We start from the raw sequence: 26,394 nt of genomic DNA on the forward strand, positions 1-26,394 counted from the left end.
GGTTGGCGGAAAAGTCAGCAGAATGTTTATATGTGGTTTTTGTTTGTTTTTTTTAAGTACATAGATATACATCATGAATCATCATTCGGACTTTATTGGGGGATTAATATAGTATGATACAGCTTGATTCTGGATTTTTTTTTTTTTTTTCCACACAGGCTTACTTTTGTGGAAATTGTTACAGAATATCTTCTTCACGTGCATCTCTGTAACATGTGGACCCACCCCTCAACTGGTCTCTGTCTCGGGCCAGTAGGGTCATTCAGAGAACAACAGCCGTAGGAAAACTGGAATCCAATCTCATGTGGAGACAATGTGAAGTGTTTTATGTAAAAACAGTCATAGATAAGTGGAGAGGGTATGATTAGATCACTGCTGACAATCAACTGGAACTGGAAAAGGCTTTACTGTTCAAGTTGGGCTGAAGATTTACTCACAGTTAAACACACCAGAGACCTGGAGGGCACAAAAAGAAGCTGGTCAGTGATCCCAAATCAGCGCTGTGTGCCAGTGTCCAGTCGTTTCCATTCAGAGAAGAGAGGAGCAGATCTGAGAGGAGAGTGAGCCTGGTACCTCACGACTCCCAGCTTAGTCACTTGATCTGAATGACACTTGGAATGGATTCACTGCAAGCGCTCACAACAACACGAGGCCAGAAGCTTTAGAAGCAGCTAATACACCACTCCTCTACTGATTCTACATCAGAGTGCTTGTAAGAGACTGAGCATTTGAAACACTGCTGTAATGTTTGGGTAGCTGTCCAATAATGTGGGTGTCAAACCACTCCAGGGCTAATTAACACCAGTGACACAGACACCAAGAGGGCAAAGGGTTGCAGCTGCCACCGTAAGAAGTCTTGTCATTTTATTCACCATCAGAAATCGACACAATTTGTGTAAGTATTTAAATGTAATCTAATCCAAGTAAAACATCAGTTGGCCACATCTAACCATGATGTGACAACGCTTCGCTTTCAACAAAGTGCTGAATATTTTGAAATAGCGTGTTTGCTAGTTAGTACCACCATGTCTGCAAGTGAAAAACCTTGCTCAAATAAGAACAGTTGACATGGGGAGAAAAAAGGAAAGAGCACAAAATGGAGCAGAGGAAATGGCAACAGCAGCAGGTGATGTGAGAATTGCTCTAAGGAGCAAAGCACAGGTGAGCTGTTGGTGCACTTGACTTCACTGTTGTCACACCACCAACTGTAGTTTTGGAAAGTGCACGGATATTTGTGGTGCAGCTGTCAGCTCCCGTGTGTAGACAGCACACCGGTTGTTCCAAGATCCCAGCAGAAGCATGCTTCAGGCCAACAATTTCTAACACACATAGCCAGTGGGAGTCCAAGGTGCCGTTGACAAGCTGCCCTCTTTTTATTGTCTTCTACGCGGGCCAGAAGTGCCTCAGAAGTGCCTTTACATGGTTTCTGAGCAAGAACGTGCAGGTGTGTCAAACCCCAAGATCGTAATACTATACTTTCATCAAGCCTACCCACTCAGTATATTCTACGCTCTACCTTTTTTTTCTCCTCCAGCCAGTAAAATGGAAACCTATCCTACTCAAAACACCAACACAAAATACAGCTCTATAATATTTTCAAGGAAAAACCCACTGTACAGATCCATAACTGCACCACCAACCTCAAACACTACTTGGTGCATTCCCAGCTCAACCCTCCTACACACAAGCTCTGCTATGAATAAGCTTCTCACAGTATGCCAGCTCAGAAGATCTGCTCTAATTTCTTTTCTTGCACCAGTATTTTAGTCCCTCAACTTCCCAAATACTAAAGCTGCCAGTTCCTCAATAGCTTATATTTTCCTTTGCATTCTTGTTGACCATTTCAATAATGAAAACACTGCCGTCCGTTTTATTCCAGGCCACTTAGTGATTGGTTTATCTTTTGAATAACATATCCACTAGGCTAGATACAATATAACCTTGAGAGACTTTTGTGCACAGGGTTCCATGCATGTGCTGTATAAAGTAATTCTAGTTAAAAAAAACAATAATAATATCATTGTAACTGAATTTGAGTAAATATCATCAATTCTTTGGATTGTGTTACAGATGAAGTTTTTAACGTGTCACTGATTCAAAGTGTTTTCTTCCTTAGATCTAAATGTATTTTGACCAACTACATTTGTCACCCTGAAAAAGAATGGGCCATGCACAAAAATAAGTGCACCTTTTTTTTCCCTAAATATTCATCCAATATGACAGATAAGCCTCTCAAGTTTAAGCTGACACTCTGTTCTTTGACATCAGAGGCAGTGTGTCAACTAAGATAAGTATTAAATATGCCAAAAGAAATATTTTGGTGTGCAACCAAGAGCAGAGAAGTAAATGAAAGAATAGTTTCTGACCTCATTTTTAGGTTGCCAGGCGATGGTTGTCCATCATACACTGATACAATATCAAAGTCTTCCTCTAGTGCCAGAGTGACGAAGGTTAGCTGGATTCTGTTTCTCTCCCCTGTTATAATCAGCCACGTACAGTTGGCGTAGTTGGGATAGCCATGGGGGAAACCAGGCGATTCTATGGTACCATTCAGGCCCTGGACAACACCTCCACAGGATTCCGCTGAAAGAGAAGCACAGAACAAAACAAAGTTAGGAAACTTGAGTCTTTATCATGCATCTATCAGACTTTTACATTTGGTCAGAGATCTAAATGGGAAAGTTCAGACTGAATGCAGCTTTACACCATGGTGATAACAATTATTTGTTGATTTTTTTTTTTTTTTTTTTTTTTTACACCATGTTCTCCTCTTGACCTTTCACATTAATTCATAGGGTTGTTTACTGGAGAGGGAATATGAAGCGCAGCATAAGTGAGCACTTAGTCATCTGTTATGTACCAAGTCAAGTGTTGCTTGAACTACAAGCCTTTTTCTTCATATGCAACACACCACCACAAAGCCTCCCATGACATGATAGGATATGTCACAGTTCATCCAATAAACATGATCATTGTATATTTTTAGATTTCTTGTCTCTAACCTTTCATCCTGACCATGTAAGTGCTACTATCTACTGATCTTGGGCCAGAATAAACATCCCATCATGTGTGCATTCATTCACACCATATCATGCACACACACTACTGTATGGTGGTGTTTTAACAGCATATACCATGTGATCACATTGCTCACTCATTAAATTGCAATGACATTTAACACTCAGACATGCGGAGATATGACCTACAGTGCCATCCCTCCATCACATTTACCAGACAGAGATAGAGGTCATCCTCTTCACATCTTTCTACATTCTAGTGCCAGCATGACACACACATACACACGCACTGAACACGACAGTGCTAATTTAGCCAACTGTAGTTACTTCCACTGGTAAAACATTTGTGAGCAACAACTATAGTTGCCATAAAATCATATCATGTCTCACAAATAATGTGAGGTCGAAAATACTATAGTCGAGAGGGTTCATGCTTTTACGGCCATTATTATTTCCCATTTCTCTTTGAATGCCACTTTAGGCTAAACTTCAGTTTCCATGTCCCTGAATAAGAACATATATTGTAGGAGACACAGTAGCATGTATTTAACTTTATATGGATGGAAAAGTCTTGAAGAATTCATGAACAGCTAAGTGTGAAGTTTAGTCAGAGAAAAAAAAAAGCAGTAAATTAGTAATCAAGTGGATTTTGTAGCTGACAAAAGCAAATCTGATGTGGAACAAATCTAGTGAAAGTTAAACTTGCTACAAAAAAAGCACAGCAGATTTAAATAAAGCCAGGCAGAAGGAAGCGATTCTGACTATAACACGCAATTATTCAAGGCAATAATAGGCTGTAACTAATACAAACCAAAGATCATTTTGATGGAGGTCTGTAAAAGCTAACCAAGCTTGAATTGATGAAAACCGAATTATGCAAAACAACAAACAAAACAATGTAATGGAAAAGAAAGACAGCAGGAAACTTTTAGTTTACACATTTTGCTGCAAAGGCACAAGTAGGCATAAATGTGCAACACATGTAAAATTCAAAACACCAAGCACATAAATAAAATAAGGGTCTGCTAGATGGTACGCAGGGTCTCAACTCTCCTCGAACAAATAAATGCTCATCTCTCCCCTCTATCTTTCAAGTGCTGCTAATTCTCTCCTGTAGAAACATTTCGTCCAATTTACTTCTGACTTTACTAGAATACAGAGCACATGTAGTACAAGAGTATGTGTGTGTGGTCAGTATGAAAGCTAGTTGTAATTGTTTGTCAGATGATGATGACTATTGATTTATTAACCTCATTGTAGGGATTACACTCTTTCAAAAGCACACACTCTCTAATGCGATGTACACTATGGAGACAACTATTGTTTCTACTGTAGGTCACAGTTCAATCAACCAAATTTGTATGAGTCTGGGTTGTTTTTTTTTTTGTCTTTTTCCATCAAAATGAGATCAGAACTTGCTCATTGTGCACATACCAGATGTTCTTGTTTGTTTGACGCAACACAAACCACATATACCGTTACACAGGCCCAAATGGATGAGCTGGCAGCAACAGAGACACGCACACACACGTATGTGTGCTCACACACACAAACATCAAACCATCTGGAGTGTCCAGATTAATTTCAGATTGTTCTTGGCTGTCTTTCCAACCCAATTCACCTCTCCCTCTCAGCTGTCTTTGTGTCTGTCTTTCATTCTGTCTCTAGTTGTCTCTCTCTTATGTCCGCGGTCTCTTCTGCTGCCAGACCCCCCTCTGCCCCCTTTGAGCAGATGGGATAAGTAGGATTCAGCAGATATTTGCATCATGCCGGATGCCATATTGTAGCACCATACTCAGGGCGTTTCAGTAAAGTACTTTGCCGTGCCTCCTTGTTTATTTTGTTTGAGTTCTTCTCTGCTGGTTTTCTGAGGTTTAGTGGATAATCCCTGTTTGGGAGATTGTCCAGTAATAGAAAATCCCAGTTAGTCTTTTCAAAAGGTATGCAGACTGTTTAAGTGAACAAGACAACAAAACACTGTCATCGAAAATAACACCGTGAAGTGAACACCGAATCTGCCAACGAGTAGCTCGGTGAGACTGTTCAGTTTTACTGCCAAAGAGCTGATGTTTCTATTGTCATAGGTTTGTTTGTCTGACAGTCAGCAGAACATTTGACATTTCTTATTAAATTCTCAGGGATTAATTGACCTTTAGGGGGGGAAAAAAAGACTTTTTGTAATAGCTATGTTTAGATATCCAGACATTTGATGGTTTCAAATGCAGTAAGATTATAAAATTGGGCCAATAATGTTAATGTGCTGTTTAACATATTCACTATCTTAGTAATACTATATTCTGACGGTGGCAATTATCTTTGTTTCGCCCTCTGAGGTCCATGAATGTCTGTACAAAATGTTGCTGCAATTCATACAACAATTGTTGAGAGCTATGTTGCTGAATCCAATGATGCACCTGTTGATGAGTCCATCAGCAGGAACACACACTTCAAACTAAAAGACATGACTAGCTTCTTTGGGGGGGGAGGGGCGTTATCAGAACTAGTCAACAAATTTAACAAATTGGGAAAAGGCTAAATAAACTGAATAAATCTATGAGCCTATAATATTTGTTAGCTTGTATGTCTTGTTTTCATGGTAACAGATTAGCTTCACAAATGTTGGCCCTGAATATCCCTCCACATCAAACATGTAAGTCCTTTTTTTCCCTGTTTTGGAACATCTCAATATATCAGATTATATTTGACATGATTTGTTTCCCCAGTTGCTCGCTGTGGTGAAATGTGCTGACTGACATGCATAAATTGACCTTCATGTCTTACTATGACTTGCATCTGACAAATGCTAAAGAATGTGCTGTACAGTCAGTCACAGACGAGCCATGAATACAAACTCACTGTCAGTCCTCATTAAAAACACACTCAAGCGCATGCTTTGTTTGATTAAAACCCATGTGCTCCTGGACTTTTTTTTGTTGTTGTTATTTCTGGTAACTTTAAAACATTGTACATGAATGTCTGGCAGGCTGGACACCAAAACTATTGTGAGACATCTGAGGCTTAAAGAATGCCAAATAATGCTCCAGTATCAGACATTGAGCTGCATACAGTACCTCATGTTAGCAATCAAACCACAGGCTCTGCTTTTTTAATCAAATAAAATACTGAAGATAATTCATAAACCTGAATTGATTCTCAGGAATTTCTCCTCAACAACCAAAACATCACCATTGTTCAGTCATATATTAGGTCAGCAAAACAATCTACATAACAATCAAACAAAGTGAAAAATTTAAGGTGTTGAGAATCAGCCGAGAGGTGGAGCGCTCCAGTTGAACCTGATCACAAGGTCTCTGGCTCATAAATCAAATGCTGCCCTCCTCTTTCTACAGCATGCTGGGCCACAAATCAAATGCATCTTTCTAAGTTACGCTGTGTAGAACTATTGACTGCTGTGATTCAATACTGGCTATGAAACAGGAGGAGAGGAGAGGAGAGGAGAGAAGAGAGGACTGTTTTTGTGTATCCTTGTTTTCTTCCCCTCTCCACCACCTCCTCCCATGTATCACCCCCTCTCTCTTTTTCATTATCTCTGTGTCAGAATCATTGTCTCTCCCACATCATGTTTGCCTCTGCAAACCTCTGTAACTCACCATCTACCGTCTCCATCTCCCCCTTCTCATCCTCCCTCATTCTTTTCCCTCCTGCACCTCCATTCTCCATCATCACCCCTCCTCTACTTCGCTGTCCTGCACTCATTTTCTCATTCCCTCACTTTCACTGCATCCCTCTTTCACCACAATTATCTCTGTATTAGTATCGCCGCATCTCTCCCTAAATGTTATTACATCTCTTCGCGGCTTTTTCGCCATTATTATCAATGTGTCATATTGTCGCTTTCCATGTGTCATTAAATCTATCTCTGTTTCCTCTCTTATCCTGCTCGAGCGTTAGGTTGTTTTTATTCCACCCACTCATCTCCTATATTTATCACACAAAGAACAAATACCACAACCTCTCACCGTCTCTCTATCACCATCTCTTGCTCTCTCTGTCAGCGTACTGTCAAACAGTTTAAGTAAATGAGTGCTGTTAGATTGAGGCATTTAGGCCATTTTTCTGGTACTAAAAAAGGATGAAAGCAGGTCTCTGGAAAACCATATATCACTCAGTACATCTGTAACTCTGCTAAAAACACTTTTGAAAAGACTCATGATGGAAACTACCTTTCAAATGTTCTCACACTGTAAAATTTCCTTTGTCGTCACAGCTTTCCCTTAGAATTATAAACGGCACGATGCTCAGTGCAGGGCAAGAATTTTGTTTCAAATTGAGGCATTTAAGTGTTTTCTGCTTGATGTTGCTGGGATTGAAGTTTGTTCGTCACCTAACATGTCGTGTACATTTAAAAAATAAGCACACAAACGTAATTGGCTAGGAAAAAATTTAGTAATGTATCACTGAAAGAGTTAGTTTGTCAAATGCAAAAATTATGTTGATGAAAAATGTTTATAAGAGTCAGCGCTGGGCTAAAAGACATGCCCAGTCACAATGAAAACCATGGAATAGAGGAGAGACATGTATCATGCTTTGAGTGACACACATACAAAGTACAGAGTAAATCCAAAGCATTGTCATCAAGGAAGAATAGTGGTTGTGCGAGGAGTTCAGAGATACTGCAGGTAGGAGGCGCACATATGTACACAAAAAAGTGACACAATTAAAGGAAGGTTTTCGTCGCCGCTGTTGCAGGATGTGCTTGCTGATGGAGAATTATTGGATGTAAATTCATAGAAGGAGTGTGGTGCTGGAACTGCTCTACCTGTAAAGTGTCATGAGATAATTTTTGTTGTGATTTGGCGCTATACAAATAAAACTGACTTGACAATTGAAAGAAACAGGTGTGAATGCGAGACAGCGAGGTGTGCTCCACACAACTGCACCCACAATTTCACCCACAGCCGCATGTCTGTACTTCTGTGTGTGTGTGTGTGTGTGTGGGGGGGGGGGGGGGGAGATCAGGTATTTATCTTAATTTTTCATCATTGAAAAACAACAACTTATGAAAAAATAATAATTTGAGAGCGCATCTTTAGCATGACAATCATTCACCCTTCGCCCAATGATAAGACTGAAGTTAAAGAATGTCTTTTCAAAGGTTTTACAAATCCTGATTGATGTATTTTTCCACTGCAGATATTATTGTCTCTGACTTGATTGTTCACAGACGGTAATTCCATCATTCTGTATTTGTATTTGCTTCTCCAGTCTCAGCAGAGCAGACCGCTTGTCTCTTCGGGGGATTGGGAGCGGCTGTCACTGTGATGATGGTAAGACACTGGAGGCAGTTTTAGGAAGTGATAGGAGCATACACAAGTTGTCCAGATTGGCTGTGTTGGGGTCAAATGCTTCCAATGGCTGGCTAAAAATAGCTCAAACAAGAAGTTGACAGAGAAATTTTTAATCACCTACTGTATCTCATGAGCAGTGAGGCAGTCAATGTGCCTGGGAAGATTTCAATGTCCTGGACTCCACTCAAATATGTTTATTTAGTGATTGATAGGCTGGAAATACCTCCAATCAGAATTTGATGTTTTCTAAAATTATAATTGAAAAAAGAGCAAATAAGTTAGTAAATAGAAGTGATGAAAGGCAACCTGGAGAACTGACAGATGCCATCTTGCAGCCATCAGCAGAGCTGCCTGTTGATGGTTTTGTATTGTCATTGAGTGTTGGCTTCCCAATTCCATCAAAATAGTGCCTGTTGCAAACCAAGATCTTTTCCAGACCCTGACAATTGTTTTTGTACCTAACCACTCTCAAATGGGTTTTATCAGTGGCTCAGTCTAAGTGACTCATGTAGCTGTGTGAGAAGGAAGACTTGTTGGAATCTTGTGTGCTATTTCCTGAACTCAGTGAACCTCCACTTTCATTGCTTAAAGCCCCGATTCATGGCATCTTTAAATTCCCACTAAATGGAATGGTGCCTGTTCGATGATAGCATGAGGTCACAGCCACAGATGCATCATTTGGGTCTGGTGGAAACAGGCTACAAACACAACATTGATATACTACCACATTTACCGGTGCCCTGTGATGTCGTCTAGTAAACAATCTTGAGTAATGTTTACATTCAGCCGAATACACCGTAACTCACCGATATCCTTTAGCACCTAATGAATGTGGTGAGTGCAAATCTGCAATATTTTGAATGATGCACTGTATTGATGAGAATGTGTGCAGTTGGGACCCTAGTGTGAGGGTCTTAAACCCGTGGTAATTTTCTCTGTCTCTCCTTCGTACAGGGCCAGACACTCTCTCATTTTCTCATTCATTAAGGACTTATCAAATTTCATATCAAAGCACATTAATTATGTTAATCAGACTGCCTGTGTGCTGACGATGAATGCCCTCATACGTAATTTGGAGTTTTGCAGTTGTGTTCCTGGCCACCCGATGAACGGTCTGGTACTCACTCTTGTTTTTGCTCTGTTAAGTCTCCACTAAATCTCATCTGTCTGTCTGCAGTTGGGAGCTGGCTAAGAAGCGTGGTGGGCTAATCAGAGCTTTTACACTGAAAACATCTGTTGTAGGCAAACAAACTTGCCATAAAGCTCCTTAAAGTCAAGGGGAGCTGACAGGTTAGGTAATAATTCTGGGTAGGCTCTTCCCTGCGGGCAGCTCTTCTCACATGATGAGCTAAACTTGCTGTTGGTAAAATATCGAACAATGCCCTTGATCAATACAAATACTGATAAGCATTGGATGTCTCTAAATCCACACAAGCAAGAAAAGTTAACTTGTTCCCTCCAGAGTTTGAATAGGCTCCACTGTCAAACTCCCAGGGCCTGAAATTTCTCAACCCAGTTTAGCGCCGCTTCTGAGTCAATGAAGGGGAAACAGACACACACACACACACACACACAACTTAGACGTGCCAATGAAAATTACTGCCCCACTGGCTTGCAGTGTCATCACTGAAAAAAAAGGAGCAGTGTGCTCAATATTTAACTCACCCATGGGATGTTCTAAAAAAAAGGAAAAGCATATGAATTGCTTTCCTGAAAAGTCGGCTTGTAAATGTGACATAGAAAGCTCTCTCTCTCTCTCTCACATACACACACACACACACACACACACACACTTCTGCAAAAACACACATTAGGATCTTCTTTGGTCAAGATTGGATGGGAATATCAAACTCATGAAGTCAGCAGTCTGCTGAACATGTGTTAGAGAACAGCAAGCAAAATGTGTGCAGAGAGCACAGTGACAGTAAGCAATCCTGTATATTTATATCTATGTTTGTGTGTGTGTGTGTGTGTGTGTATGTGTGTGTGTGTGTGTGTGTGTGTACGTGCACATGACCTTGGCCTTGGGTCTATTTGGTGTGTAACTATGTGGTAAATTGTACTATTATGCTGAGATGTTCTAATACAAACTCTAGCTCGCGGTCAGGACTGTGTCACTCTGTCATTGCTGACAAAACGCAAACTCGCTTCCACAGCACCTGGAACATTTTTCTTAAAATAATTCTCTTCCTCTGGATTCCTCCCTATCTTGTTCTCTCTTTCCAATCTTCTTGCCTACTCAATGACGTTATTTTTCCCTGACAGTCAAAATCAATTACTTATTTCATCTGATAATAGATTTTTTTCTTTTTTCCCAATAAAAACATCTCAGAGTTGATGTTATTTTTTTTGTCTTTAATCCATAACAGTTAACAGCTTTAGTCTTTAAAGACACTTTAATCTATTTTGCTTACAATGGTGATTGAGTTGAGCAGTTTCCTATCAATGCACATTAAGCTATACTTTTTAGTAATCCGCCATCAACAGTGACAAAAATAGGTCCCGGATGCTTGTCACCTTACAAACTTTAATGTTTCCTTGTTCCTTTTTTTTGGTTCAGGTCGTAGGGAATATCAAAAATGACTCTGACAGCATACAATTTTTACATTCAACAAAGGGGAATTCACTAAATCTAAAAAAATGAGGGGTAAGAAAAATGATCTATGTGTATGGACATTTATGTATGGGTTGGAGTGCACTGAAAGTTCAGGTTCTTCGTAAAAGAAAATTATAATGACATGTTTTCTAAATGATGCAGGTCATGATGAGGTCACAGCAACATTTTGACCACCATAATCTGTTCCTGCCAGTTGATCTGGCTGTCAAAAGTTAAAATTTTATCAAACCCTTTACACTGGAGGGGTGTAAAATTTACTTCAGCTCTCGTATAGCTACACAATCTTTTTTCTCTTTATTTAATTTCCGATTATTTCATACTGAACAGGTCAAGATTAAGATTTAGTACTTAGGATAGTGTACTTCGGTTGTGTTTAAGTTCGAGTCAAGAAAAAGGAACTACCTGGTTTGCTGTCCTATAGCAGGTCAGTCCATATATATATATATATATATATATATATATATATATATATATATATATATATATATATATATATATATATATATATATATAGTAAATTCCATCATATAGTTGCGCCTTAGGTAAAATTTCTTCAGGGAAATTAAGACATCTCCCCAGTTTTGTGAAAATTTTGTATACGTTTTGACAAAGTCTGCTCGTGAAGGCATTACATCATTGAGAGGAGATGATGTCGCCTCTAATAAGCAGAGAAAACACCAATTATCTTGAAAGAATCCCACCAGGGAAAAGGCTAAAGAGAACTCTGAGCTTCCTGATAGCAAATGAGGTACATACTGTAGACCTGGTTCTGGGTCGAACTGACACTGGCCAGTTGACATTGCTGAAACTTCCCCTATAACAGTTTTGTCTCATTGAGAATCTTTAGTTTGTACTGGCAGTAATCTACTGTTCCAGCGTGTTTTCAGTATCTGTGCTTTCTCAAAGTAAGGCAGGGCTCTAAAAACTTTTTTTTTGAGTTGTAAAAAGAAAAGTTAATGTTCTCCAGTTGGTCAGGCAAGAGCCTGTACAAAGAAAGAAAAAAAAAACTACTAATTTTCAAAAGGTTTCTAATTGAGATGCGTCATTCAAGGGAGTTTAAAATACATTTTTGTAAGAATGAAATATTCACTTCCAACTGATGTTACTTTACAACTCCCAGCGAGATATTGCTAAAGGTTCACCAGAACCTGCATTTCATCCTGCGGCGCCACAGTCTTGTGTTGTATACGAAGCACAGGGAAAAGCTTCAATCGACCTCCAGTTTTGGCCACAAGGACACAAAGCTGGGAAGAAAAGGACTGTCTAATTGCATGAAAAACAAGTTGCACTGAGAGGGAAGAGCACATTAACGTGGAACGTCTACGTCATGGGATACTGGAGGGGAAAGTACTCCACTTTGAAAAGGTGATTGTGTGTCACTCTCCATTTGTTCCTGGTTAGATCATGTCACTGAACTCCTACACACACTTACATACCTGCACCTCCTCTCAGCCCCTCCCTGTCCTTAGCTGCACTTCACCCAGTTTTTAGTATTATACAGTGGGTGGAGTTGAGCTCAGACCTGGAGGTGAATATGCACTTAAATATTCAGGCTGAGGCTCATCCCGAATGTAGAAACTGCATCACAGCTAAAAGTCATCCCTCTAATTGTGCATTATTAGCATTTTATAAGAATTTCACAAGAAGCCCATGTGAGACTCACTGTCAATCTGGCAGGTGTCTATTTGAAGGCAGGAGGCCTTGATTTATCTATGCTTTATGACTTCTGGGGCTTGTGTAATAGAGACACAGGTCAATTACTACAACATTCACAGTTAAATGCGGACTATTGCTGGTATCAGCAGTTGCCAAAATGCATTTCAAGCTCTGCATGAAAGAAGTGTTTTCCAACAATTTGGAGGGTGGTGCCATCCTGAACCATATTTTTTTAAACTGATGACCACAGAGGTGTAAAGAACTCAGGTTCTTTTCTGTGGTGAAATTAATTGGGCTCTGTTGATTCTGGTATTCTGGTACACTGTGTTTTATAGCACTAACCAGGCTTTCAATGGAGGTAAAACACAGTTAGCAGGGAAGTCAAGTCAATTTTATTTATATAACACCAAATCACAACAAAAGTTCTCATGACACTTTGCAGGTAGAGCAGGTCCAGTGCCACACTCCTTCAATGAATTTACACCCAACAATTCTCCATCAGCAAGCACATCCTGCAACAGCAGCGACGAAAACCTTCCTTTGAATAGGCAGGAATGTCGAGCAGACCCAGGCTCAATGGGGACGGCCTTCTGCTTTGACCAGTTGGGGGGAAAGAGAGCAGGAGAGTGGGGCAGAGACAAAGGCAAATAATGGAGAGAGACAAATATAGAGAAGGAAAGAGAGAGACAGAGATAAAGAGAGAGAGAAAGGGAAGAGACTGACGGACAGACGTGGACGTGAGCAGGTGGTGCTACGGGTGGCAGCTTGAGCCTCTTCAGGTCTGCAGCCTCCTCCAGCAGTAAGGAGAAATACTAAGGAAAGTATACTCCTGAAATTCACTCTGTCAGAGCTTCTCTGGATAGGTCTCCCTTCCTGTTTTTTGGTGCCTGCCTCTTGAGTTTATTGGTCCCTCTGGATTTTCTGTATCTTGAGAGCAGGAGAGACAAGAGATGAGGGAGACAGAGAAACACAGACAGAGATGCTCTGCTGGGCAATTTGTGTAATAACCTGTGTGTGTGTGTGTGTGTGTGTGCGTGCACGTGCATGTCTCTGTACATCACAATGTGAAGCTGAAATTCTTGCAAGTGTAAAATACACACACAGTGAACAGTTTAACAGCTGTTGTCCAACGGCTGTGATTCCAACAAGGGCCGTTAGCTAGCAAACAGGCCAGAGAACAACTTGCATGAGTATGTGTGTGTCATATACATGTAAAGTATATGCATATTTATGCACTAAGGTGCAGATGCAAAAAAGATCAAAAGACAGATATTTCTAAAAATGATCTCCAACTCCTAATTCAAAGGGGGACACAAAACGAGAAAGAGGGATGACAAAGAGCGGTAGAGATGAATGCAAACAATGAAAAGAGAGAGAGATGTACCTCTTTGCATCATCTATGTGCCCTCAGGGTCCTAATACTCTATATGCTGCAGTATGCTTGACTATTCATCTGTAGGGACATTCATGTTTCAGATGAGCTAGCAGCTCGCACTTTACATGGCGACACCCACACACACACAAAGTTATTTTGCAGGGATGTGGAAAAAGAAGCAACGGGTAAAAATGTGAGCAGAAAACAAACAATGAGGAAAGAAAGTACCAAGTGTCATTGACAGAGAGAGTGGCAGCGGTGAGCAGCAGGTCAGCAGGAGAGTACCAGACAGTGACAAGAAGTAGTTCTATCAAGAGGGCAGCTGGTTCTTTGAAGTTAAGTCAAGTCAGAGCAACATGGGTTTTTTTGTTTAACAGTTAAGTAAAAGAATGAGATTAAAAAAGGGAACAGATTGTCAGCGGTTCATATTAAATATTACAAGTTACATCATGTAGCTCAAGCTACTGTTATGAGACCCATTTCTCTGTATTTGTCTGAGTTTCTTTAAAAAGAGCTTGGTGTCACTCTCCTGATGGGCCTCTAGCCTGCTGCGTTAGCATTTGTGTAATTACATATCAGAGCCACTGAACATAAACACCATTAATGAAATGGTGATATTGGACAATTTAGCACACCTCACTACATCAAGAGCACAATACATCCTGTATTTATTGAATGTTGGCACAGGATGTGAATCGTGAGGAAAAGATCCATCCAATTTGAACTTCATTTACTGTGCTGAGCCACACACACACACACACACACACACACACACGATAATCTTGAGAAGCAAAAATGTGCTCTTTAACTTTCAGGAGATTAAATGTGCAAATGCAGTACTGTGAAATATTGAACTTTGTGATATTAAGAAGAATTAGGATATTTTAATGTTTCACTACTTTGCAGGCTACATTTCACTTTAAAGTGTCAATGTCCTTATCATAAATAGCCAAAAGTGTGGAAATTTGCACAAGTGCATTGGTCAATTTGTGTGTAATTTGACGCCTGCATGAGTTCTATATGCTTGTTGCTTGCAATGACATTATTACACCAAGTAAAAGCACAAGGAAAAGGCCCAGTAGGGATAGGAAGGCGACACAAATTAGGTGGGTCAGAGCTGTCCTGCAGCCAAAATTGAAAACATGCCTCTGTCTGCATCTGTTTTCAGAGTAAAAGCATACCAAACGCGATTGCTGCAACAAGAGAAAGATTCTTGCTGGTTTTTGTCATCTGCATATACTTGTATTATGTATGAAGGGCTTTCCTTTTCACTTGATGAAATTGTGCAGCTTTCTGAAGGCAGCAAATCAGGTGTGTGTGTGCGCGCTCCATCTGCAGTCTATAATTTGAATGATTGTGCTCATTCTCAAAGCAGCTCGTAGGCTTCATTTTTGCATGAATATATTTCACTGAACGAGGACCAAATCTGAAACACACTTGTTGCGCATTTGGCGTAGTGAGACTCTGCACCTCATCAGTTTCCCCTTGAGAGTTTTGGGCTCTGTTCTCCATTAAAACAATGTCGACGTGAGGTGGGAGCGCACGGCTGTTACATGAAATGAGTGGAGCTGATGTGATTGATTGCAAAAATTTATTCCTCCTAATCTAGCCTCTTATACATCTGGGCTACAGGTGCACTCCCGGAATACTGTAGCCTCTGGTCATGAAATTACCAAAAATCTGTCAGTCACAGCCAAGTGCTCTAGTGAAATGAATTTGACTCAGGAAAATAGGTCCCTCTAAGGAAATAGAAGAGCGGGTTGAAAGGAGGAGGAGAGGGAGTGAGAAATGGAATGAAAGTGGAACATGGAGAGAGACGAGGGAGAAGCTGTTGTCTCATTTCAAAGGGAGAGGGGGAGACGGGCAAAAGAGAGGGAACACGAAGAGTGAGACGGGGAAGGGTTCCCATCTCGCAGGAAGAAACGAAAACTTGTGTCGTTACCAGGGAGGGTGCTTTTATTCTGGTGTTTCTATAGCAACAGTTTCTATGTGCCCATTTTATCGGCCTGCAGAGTTATTATTATGCAATTTGAGGGAAAAAAATACACAAACACCAGAAACAATGTGATTATTGGTAATCACACAGAGACAGGCATCATTTTTAACTAATCATACCACACAGTGCAGGCCAGTACAATACACACTATGGAAATGAGGCATAAACACACACACACCACACTTATTAGGGTATTACTTTTTCCCCTCCATGGATGCAGTTATAGCACAGGATGGTGAAAAATGCAGTAGAAAAATAAGAAAATTCAACATAGACATTGGGGTTTTTCTTATATGTGATCACTCATGTGAGTTTTTTCCATTTCTGTCACCATGTGTGTCCGTCCCCGGCTGCTCGTGACCCAATGTGTGTTTGTAGCTTTGCATGTTTCTTTCCTCTGTGTCAGTAACACTATATATCCTGTATCATCACAGCACATTGTCATTTTCAGGAAGACAGATTGAGACACAGAGGCATTACTGAGAAGCGAGGACATCCATCTTCTACAGTCTGTGTGCGTGTGTGTTTGCGAATGTGTGTAAGAGCCCACAGCTCTTTTAACAAACTACGTCACATTCATGCATGATTTAGTGAAGGATATTAAACATACACACACAGACATGCAGCAACATTAAACTCAGCGGATACTGCCTTTTGCCTTCAGCACTTCCCATGACAACAGAATCCCATCAACACTCTCACCTAACCTTTTGTTGCTGCGGTAATCACTGATTAACAACCCGTTAGAAAGACAAGAAAAAGGCAAGCAGGCTGAGATAATGGGAGGACAAGCGAGGGGGGGGGGGATTAATAAATAAATACAGAATAAAATGAAAAGAAGGGAGAGGGAACACATACCATCAGGTCAAATGCTTTGCACCTACTCAGCATAAATCGTCCTTCATGACAGCCATTGTAATTAGTCTATTATAGGGGCAGTAATCATATTACCATGAATGAGCTCCTATTCAGATTAGAGAGAATTCTAAAGAGCTGCTACAAGATTTGAGGGATTGAAACACGCTATAGCTTTGAGTCTACAAACTCCATAAAGACATTAAAAATGTTGCAAATGGTCTAAAGCAAACAACACATTTGCAAGAGACGCATCCTGATTCAGACAGTGAAAACATCAAAAACAAAAATCCGGGAAACCCAAGGCAGCCTGCTTCAGCCTTCCTGATTTTGGTCTCAGAGGGGTCTGACTCCTGAGGAGCATGACATCCTGCCACCATTGCCTCAGCATTATGCATGAATCTCTCTCCTTCTATTTCTCATTTACACACATACACAATCCCTGAGTTGAGTTTTCAAAAAAAAAAAAAAAAAAAAGAAGAGAAGAGAAAAAAAAAAAGGCACAAACTTTATCGAAGTACTAAAAAGAGTAGTTGAGCAGCACCCAAAGAAACAGAAGGACAAACTCAAAACCACATCTGGACAAAAAACAGCAGAAACCTCAATATAAACCGAAATAGTAATCAATGTAACTATGCTTAAACTGTCAATTATAAGTTTTCCTCATGGAAATTAGAATTCACAAACCACTGCAGCACAATGTGAATCTCTGCTATATACAGTAAGCGAAGGCAGACATATTTTAGCTTCTGATCTGTAATTCCTCCCAGGTGGCTGCTGGATGTATTGTATTTTATCAGATAACAATGTTAAGAAAGTTTTACTTTTATTACACTCACTCTGTCACCCCTTCTCCTGATAAACAGAGTTTAGGTTAAACACGTCCCAGACCTACAGTAGCTACATCCATATTAGAGGTGCAATTAATATTGATCTTGTCATCTGACTGCAGGTTTCACCGCAAACAAGCATTTCTCACAATGTGTGTATTTCCCTTACTGTATACCTCAGCTCTGCTTAAAGTCACACAGTTTGGGGAAAGAAACCAGCAACAGTGTCCAAACTCACTAAAAAGCTCTAGGGATCTTCTGTTCTGTGTGTGTTGCTAACCAGAGGAAAGGAACAGTCAAACCAAGCTCGATTTAACTTCAGTGCGAGTAATCTAATGCACATCCCGAGGAAGGACTTTGTTTTTGTTTAAACCCTAGTTTAAAGTCAACTTCACATAATCCTTCACTCCTCCATTCCTGCAGGCTGACATAACACCTCAAGTGGGCAAAAAACTTTCGATAAATCCAGCGGTTTCATCAGTTGTAGACGCATCCACTGAAGCTCCTGGTCATGCCCGAGTCATCTCCCAAACACAACTTTCCTGCCTAAACATCCGTGTGGCTCAGTATGCAAATAAAGACTCCGAGCTTTGTTCAGGAAAAAAAACAAGAAGGAATCTACCTGTCAGAAACAGAACACAAAGACAGAACCTGAGTTTGCAGAGCAGACAGAAGCCTCCATTTGTCCAGGACGAGGCCCAGCAAGGATGCATTCAGCGAACAGCGGACAAGAGCAACACATTTACAAGTAAAACAATACACCACCACGTTAATAGTTAAACAACAATGTAATTGCATGCAAACTGACTCCCAACACTGCACCATGACTGCGCGAGCGCACACACAGACACACACACACACACACACAGCTGGCTCCTTCAGTGCTGTACAAGAGGGAATGCAAACCTCATCTTCCTAAATCCTTCAAACTTTACTAGCTACTGATACGATAATTTTGGTTGTAGCTAAGTTAATTATTCATCAAAGTAACAAATTGATAGTTTTGTAAGTATTAATGAGGCCGCATCAGTGAATTGGCTATTTCCCACATCTTCTCGGGTGGTACCTTGAGGGTTCCTTCATGACATGTATAATCCATAAATTAATAAAATTCTAATTATTATTTCTGAAAAGAAAATTGAAATGGATTATTAACCTAAATTCCAACCAAATGCTTTTTCCCCCCTCTTGTAGCTCTGTTTTTAAAACTTGATTATTATCAGCTTTTGTGTTACCTTCAACTGTCAGGAGGAGGAGGCAGACGACAGTGGAAGAACTTGAAGATGATGATGAGGTATTGAAATGAAATAAAAACACTCAACTGAACAGCTCAACACAAAGAGGAAACACAGTAACCATGCGAGCATTGACAAACACGGGAAAAACAGATGAATAATACAGGGAGCACATTGGAGGAAGCGAGAAGGAATAGACAAAGCTAAACACAAACTCCACTAATGACACAACAAGAAACAGGTGTGAAACCACAAGGGCAGGGAAGGAGCTGATTGGTTAAGAGACTCAAGGAGGCGGGGCTGAGGCTGATGAGTACTGATGACCTAATGAGACACAGGCGCTCAGAGAGAAAAAGAAGGGAGACTGGAAAGAGGCAGAAAGTTTAGCTGACGGTAAGGGAGATATTTTCAAAATAAAACTAGAACTGGCTAGAAACACTGACACTAACAAGACAAAACTACAACATTAGAGCACACTAGAAGGTCAGTATTGAGTTCCTTGTCCAAACTGAATATTAGCAGCTACAGCGAGACAGTTATTGTGACAGTATCCAAAGAAAATTTGACTGAACTATAAATGAGTCTCCAAAATATCAGAAACGTTTCTAAGTAATCAAATTGAAACCTGCACTCCGTGCTCAAAGTTAACTCACTTTTATCAAGAAAAATGATTGAAAATAATATCTGTCTGGCATCACCAAATGCTGTATTAATATCACACCGTTTCTTATGTAATTTGGCAAGCTATTAGGATACACTTTATGCTCTCCATTTAATGCAGTTTAGTCCCATTTATTCATACAAAGGAAGAGTTTATAGTCACATATTAACACATTTTCAAGCATTGTTCATAATGTATTTTTAACCCAAACCCTGATCCTTCCAAACTCAAATTGAGTGTGTGTGTGCTTGTGTGTGTGTGTGAGTGTGTGTTTGTAAACAGTGTTGTGAAAAAATTTCACAGTGAAGCCACAATTCTATTTTATATTTAGAAATTGGCTGCATTGGACCTCAATAACACATGTTTCACCTCAATTCATTTCCTAGGAACAAACATAAACATGCACCTGATCGTCAGATTTATTTTAGTTTTCTCAATAGTCCATCTAATGAACAGTCCATATATTGACATGAGGAATATTAAGGTGCTCCAAAAAAAGTCCTAAAACTCAGGTTGCAGCCAATCCATCTTTGTTCTCATTGCAGATGTGACAGAAATTGTTGACATTGATTATTAGTGCCATGTGTTGTGTCCTGGTCATTTAATCTCTCACAAGGATGTTGTGGGTAAGAGGAGACATTGATAAAAACAATACCACGAAGTAACATTTCAGTGTCAGCATCCTAGTAGGGATGTAGCTGCAGAAGGCCTGGACAACGTAGCAATACTTGGACAACAGAACAAGGAAGTGTGAAGTCATTCGGTTGCTTAAAAGGGCTGATCAATTTGCCAGTATGGCTTCTTTTCTGACCAGTATCACAACTCAAACTGTGTAGGGAAACCCCCTGAACAATGAGCGGGAAAAAATTACAGCAACCTCATCTGCATCCATCCAACAGGTCATCAGTCAACAGTTGCTACTACTCAAGAAGTAACGCACACTCAGTCCGATGGATTTATACACGTGTTTCCTTGTGCCAGCAGAAAAACCTGCACGCCCAGTTTTTAGCAAAATAGCTAAATGATTAATAATCGATGTAGATGGCAATGGAATATTTTACCACAACATATGTTCCAACTGTAATCACCCCCCTATGCACTGTACTTTCTGTACTTTTTTGTTTTCTTTCCAATGCAGTGCTGGTTGGGATGGATTATTTACATGTTTTATTCATGTCTTCAAATCTGTCAGCTGACTGAGACCTTCCCATGTGGATTTGACATGTTCTCACCGTGGCTGCACAGGTCTCCTCCAGTGCTCCTGCTTCCTCCCACAGACCGAAGCCTTGCAGGTTAGGTTAATTGCTATTGAGTCTAAATGCTCAAAGGCATGTCTAATTTATATCTCCCCACACATTCTACTATGTTTCCTTGCTCCCAAACCATTTGTTAGTTATACATAACATGGACTTGATACCCAAGTTACACACTATAGAGCTATAAATCGTGCTTGACTTTGTCTTTTTCACCTCTTCCACTTTTGCATACAAATGAACATCCCTTATTTTCAATCCCTTGTCAAACAAGATCACGTAGTGCTCATTAAACTTATTGCCATCAGGTTGCTGTCTTAATTTCACATTATATAGTGTCTTGTGTCTGTGGTGTTGCTCTGATTACCAAAAAAAAAAAAACTCAACACCACTGTGCATGAGCTAAAAAAAAAAACTAATTTACACTGCATGATATGACACACACCACACTGGGCCTCTCACTGGTGGATACGTATTTACAACATCTATCCATGCGATTAGTTTCAGTTCTGGCCAAAAGAAATCAAGAGGAATCTGTAGGAGGAGGTAAAGGGAGCAGGGGATGGATGGGAGTCATGGGGGAGAAAGTTTTTATCGTTGCTGCTGTTTTGACGGGATATTTGAATTCTTTACGGTAGATGATGAGAGGAGGATGCCAAGATGTCCCATTAGATAGTCTGAAAAGGATTTAATTGATTGTGATGCTGCCTAATGGCTGATCACAGAAGCATGTGGCATCAGCAAGGCCTCTTTAAACACAAACGACCCCGTTTTTAATTTATGAATGTACATGTAAAAGCACATTCTATGGTATAGGGTTGTGGGTTTTAATGTTGAAAAGCAGAATTGCAAACAGGTATACACAACCATGTGATATTCATAGGGTATAAAGCCATTGTGTACTCTAATGACTATTGAGAGCAAGGAAGAATGAGACAGATGAGCAAAAGCAGGGAGGTAAAGGGAAAGAGGTGAGAGAGGGATGGATCAATGAAGGGAAGATTAGTACTTAAATAAATGAAAAACTGACCATAGATGAGTAATGAAATGACTTACTTCTCATTACTGGGTGGAAGGACAAAAAGGGATGAATGCTCAGAGAGAGAGAGAGAGAGAGCGAGAGAGCTCTGAGGAGATCACATCATCAAATGTTTCTTGTCACGTTCGCCTGGTAAAGCAAGTACCTAAATAGATTCTAGATAAATAAATGTAAATGCATGATCTAAATCATTAATTTGAATGTTCAAAATCAATGAAAAACAATTTAGAAACAAGAAAAAAGAAGCTGCAGTGATGTATCATTCACATTTACTCCATAAGACTCTGACTGAACTGTAACATTTAAGCACTGGACAGATTTGTTAACAGTGGGTAACACCAGAGGAAAAAAATGAAGCCCCATCAACCTAAAGTAGGTCAAATTGTGTCGATAAGTCATACCTTAATGATTCCTAATTATAAGCAACATTACAGAAGTTATTTCACGGCATGGTATTTCATCTGACTTTATGCAAAAATCCTACATCATGACATTAAAATGCTTTCTGCACCCCTGCTTCCATGAAAATTGAAGAAATTGGTCTTTTTAAAGTTTTAGAAGCTTTAAATTGTATCTCGTAATTGATTCAGGGGATTTAACTTTATTGCATAATTGATTCTAATATTTAATTTTCCTCAGGGGAAGTTAATTCTTTTTTTTTTTTTGTTACCACAGTCAAATGAGAGAAAGCCCATCTCACCAAGTCATATTGTAAAGGAGTAATAATTCCAACATTGCAGTCTGAGTAATGTGTTGTAATGATGCTGTGGTGAAACCTCTGTGGGTCCATTAAAATCAATGTTTCAACATTATTGTGTTGTCTGTTCTTTTGTTTATTTAGGTTCAACAACAATAATCAAGAGGCTCCCATCAGGCTCTTGGCGGCCTCGTCACTTCAGCACGCTGTTGTCTGATCTAGAACGACCACATAAAGGTCTGGCAGGAAAATGTCTTTGTTTAGCAAAGATAGAAACTACTAACCTTTATTTTTTTAACCTGTCCTGTTCAGCAGCTGGGGCAAGCAGCATCAATGTTCCTGGTGCCTTGTTGTACGGAAGCAGTTTTATTCTGCATAGGAGGAATCTGATAAACTCCTCCTATTGCCATTTATGTTTAACTTTATTAGGAATGGTATTGGTTCATTGATGAAGCTACCGGACTGAGGCTCAGGAGTGGACAGGAAGAGAGAACAGGGACAGGATAGGGAAGACAAGGGGGAGGGGAGAGACAAAAACAACAACAGCAATAGCAGAAAAAACCAAACAAAAACCAAACAAACAAACAAAGAAAAAGTAACAACAACAACAAAAAGAAAAAAACATTGGTTGCAGAATTTCCGGTGCAGGTTTACCATTTGGTTTAATATAATTTTAAGATAAATGTATGAGTGTGTGTTTATGGGTCAGTTGTGCGCCCCATACGTGTATGTGTGTATACGCGTGTGTATGTCTATGTGTGTGTGCTATGGTTTGTCTTGGATGCTGTGCGTAGCTGGCTGTAGCTGATGTGGGGGGGCCAGGACATCGCACCCCCAGTCCAGGATAGCAGGTAGGTCAGGACCAGGCCACCAGAGCACCCAGAAACCCCCAGGACACGGGGAGCCCCAGGCCACCCCTCCCCCAGGAAACAGCCATAGGAGCAGCAACCCCCACCCGGAAGCAACCCAGAGAGACAGGGCAGAGATGACCCCGGTCCCGCTGGACCGCCGGTCCCCCCCCCCCCCCCCCCCTCACAGCATGAGCAGAGCCCAGGGGCACAGGGCCCCAGGGCCCCTCTGGCCCGAGACCCGACCAGAGCCCCCCAAGAGGTCTGCCAGCGGCGAGGCTGACACCCACCCACACCCCACACCCAGGCGGGGCAGCCACAGCCCATCACAACGACCAGGCCCACCACCCCCGAACAGAGCTATCCCCCCCCCAACCCACGATCCCCATCCCCTCTACTCATCCCCTGTTCTCCCCCTCCCCCCAGAGCAGGCGGGCTTCAGGCTATAGGGCACCACCAGCCAGCCAGCCGGGACCCCCCACTCCCCCGAGAGGCCCAGCCCACCCGCCGGGGTGAGTCGAAGGCACGCACGCCCAGGACCGCCACCCCCGGACAAAACAATCATACTCTCATCTTCCTCCATACAGGGGCTGAGAACTCCATTGATGCTGATACGGTCCAGGGCACCTCAGACTGAGTGAAACCGCCAGCGAGCGATCCACCGCACAACAGCAGGGCCTGTGACCAACCCCAGCCCAACCACCACGCCGGGAAGAGGACCACCCCCCCCCCCCCCCAAAGAGCCCCAGCCAGGCCAGGCCCCCAGGCCTGCAATGGTGCAGTTAGCAAAGGAGGCAGCACTGGACTTATTTTATTTTGGCTTTTTACCATTTTCTAACATGGCTTAATTTCACTTATTTGTTTCTAAAAATTATATTCTCTCTCTAATATTTACCAATCAACACACCTTTTGTGGGAAAAAAAAAAAACCTTGGTCAGTATGATTGCTCATAAACTATCAGATTTTTAAAAAAAAAACTACTATGCATCTAAATTGGATTCTTATCTTTCATCTTGTATTGCAAATTAACTGCATATCGACTTCACTCATTTCATAGTTGGTTTTTTAACTTTTTTTTCATCTGTTAAGTGGCATTTATAAGCAACTCTTAAGACTAAATTAAGATTTTTTTATCAGAAGGGATATATTCCCTTATCTATGTCATTTATATTGATGTATGTTTAAGAAATTTTACAATTTGCTCATATTGGTTATTATATACAATTATTTGCCTTCCTTGATGAACTCACAAAAGCTGCACCAAGGATAGGAAATAATACTAAACACGAGGGTGCAGTCAAATCCACGTGTCTTGTTTGCAAGTGTTGTGAACATTGTGTGAATGAACGTGAGCATTGATCATCCCAGTTTTACATCCGAATTTGTGGTTTCAAATCAAACAGCCTTGGTACTGCACTGAAAGTAAAGAGATGAGATTTGTAAAATCAAATGCCATTTCAGAGTCAGAATAGTCTTAAAATAGGAGGCTTGAGGGGAAAGTGGGTCCATATTTACATCAGAGAAAATTTCTGTGATGAAAGAGTTAGTCATAATCTATGGAAGAGAACAGACTCGGGACCTGCTGCTCGTGTCCTAAAGGGGCGATGCAGTGGCAAAACCCACGTGCTACTGGGAATTCATCTAATTGTGGTGTCTAGTTTGTGCACCGTCGCTGCAGAGATGCTGCCCCTCAGCAGGCTTACGGAAGTTTGCACAGAGAAGAAACTGAAACGCGATACAGCCACTTTAGACTGCGAATTATAAAACACTTTAGTGGAAAGAAAAAACAAAGCTGGACATAAAATAATAGGTCCCCTTTGATAATATAGTGCTATCATGTTCTTTTAATATAACTTTTTTCCAAATATGAGAAACACAGTAATCCAGCTTGATCTGCACATTTCGGTGCCAAAACAGACTTTCTAATCCATTCAACTGCGGGGCATAATATATTGCAGCCAAATATCAACATATTTGTCAGTGTATGTTAAAATTACAGGAAACTTATACTGTTGAAAAAGATCCAAAGTCATTTTATCTCTTCTTTTCAGCTTACAGAAGCTTACAGCTCTCTCCCCTAACTTTAAGATGGGTTTGTAGGATGCACGTGTGTGTGTGTGTGTGTGTGTGTGTGTGTGTGTGTGTGTGTGTGTGTGTGTGTGTGTGTGTGTGTGTGTGTGTGTGTGTGTGTGTGTGTGTGTGTCTCGATAATCTCTTCAGAGAATTTTTGCTGTCGCTGGTCTATTGGCTTTGAGTTGTGAGCCTGTGTTGTGAGTCAGTCAGTCAGTCATCCAGCAAGCTATTCCATCAACCACCCGGCCAGTCAGTCAACCATCACTAAGTCTGTCAGCCTGTTATCTGGTCCGTTAGTCAACCGACTTGGGAGCCAATCAGTCAGTCAACCACTCAGTCAGGGTGACAGGAGGTCAGCCAATTAGTAAAAGCTCCAGCTGGTCACAGGTTAGTTGGGGGGGGGCTTTCCCAAGCAATTTACCCTTTTATAATGTAGTCATTATTCGTGTGTGTGTGTGTGTGTGTGTGTGTGTGTGTGTGTTTTATCCAGGGATTTATAAGGAAGCAGCACCACCAAGCAAGAGTCACATCCAATAACAGCATAAATGCCAGAGACAGAAAGAGGGAGATAGAATGAGCGTCTGCATCTGTGATTGTTTTATTTATTTTGACAGCATGTTGACAGCACTGCCCTGGTTTTTTTATGCTATAGGCCAATTATTCATTTGGAGCTGAATGCAGTTTGGACCACAAGGCCTTTTTAATCATACACACCGAACAGAACTGTTTCAACACCACACAGAACGGGTGAAACTATATGGGTACGTGGTATTGTGCGGTGCGTCAGCCTGCGATGAGGAGTGCTGAGGACACGTTAAATCATAGATGGCCTCAACTGCTCTCACTGGCCTCCAAGAGCAGATTTACTATGCAGGCTGTGAAAAGTGTGACCCATTAAAATCCCAAATGGACTGCTAAAACTTTGGTTGCTA

General features: G+C 40.8%; 1 protein-coding gene across 2 annotated transcripts in view; it reads right to left on the reverse strand.

The window, feature by feature from the left end:
• LOC147269485 (CUB and sushi domain-containing protein 1-like) overlaps positions 1-26,394 on the reverse strand; it is a 406,566-nt gene that overhangs the window by 301,502 nt on the left and 78,670 nt on the right. For both annotated transcript variants that reach the window (XM_086185701.1, XM_086185692.1), the window contains exon 2: positions 2,367-2,583. In XM_086185701.1, the coding sequence (XP_086041827.1) occupies positions 2,367-2,583 (217 nt within the window). The remainder of the gene's footprint in view (positions 1-2,366; positions 2,584-26,394) is intronic.

Source organism: Aulostomus chinensis, chromosome 2, assembly GCF_037954235.1.
Source record: "Aulostomus chinensis isolate RoL2024-O1b breed Wild chromosome 2, RoL_Achi_v1.0, whole genome shotgun sequence".
Lineage (NCBI taxonomy): Eukaryota > Metazoa > Chordata > Actinopteri > Syngnathiformes > Aulostomidae > Aulostomus > Aulostomus chinensis.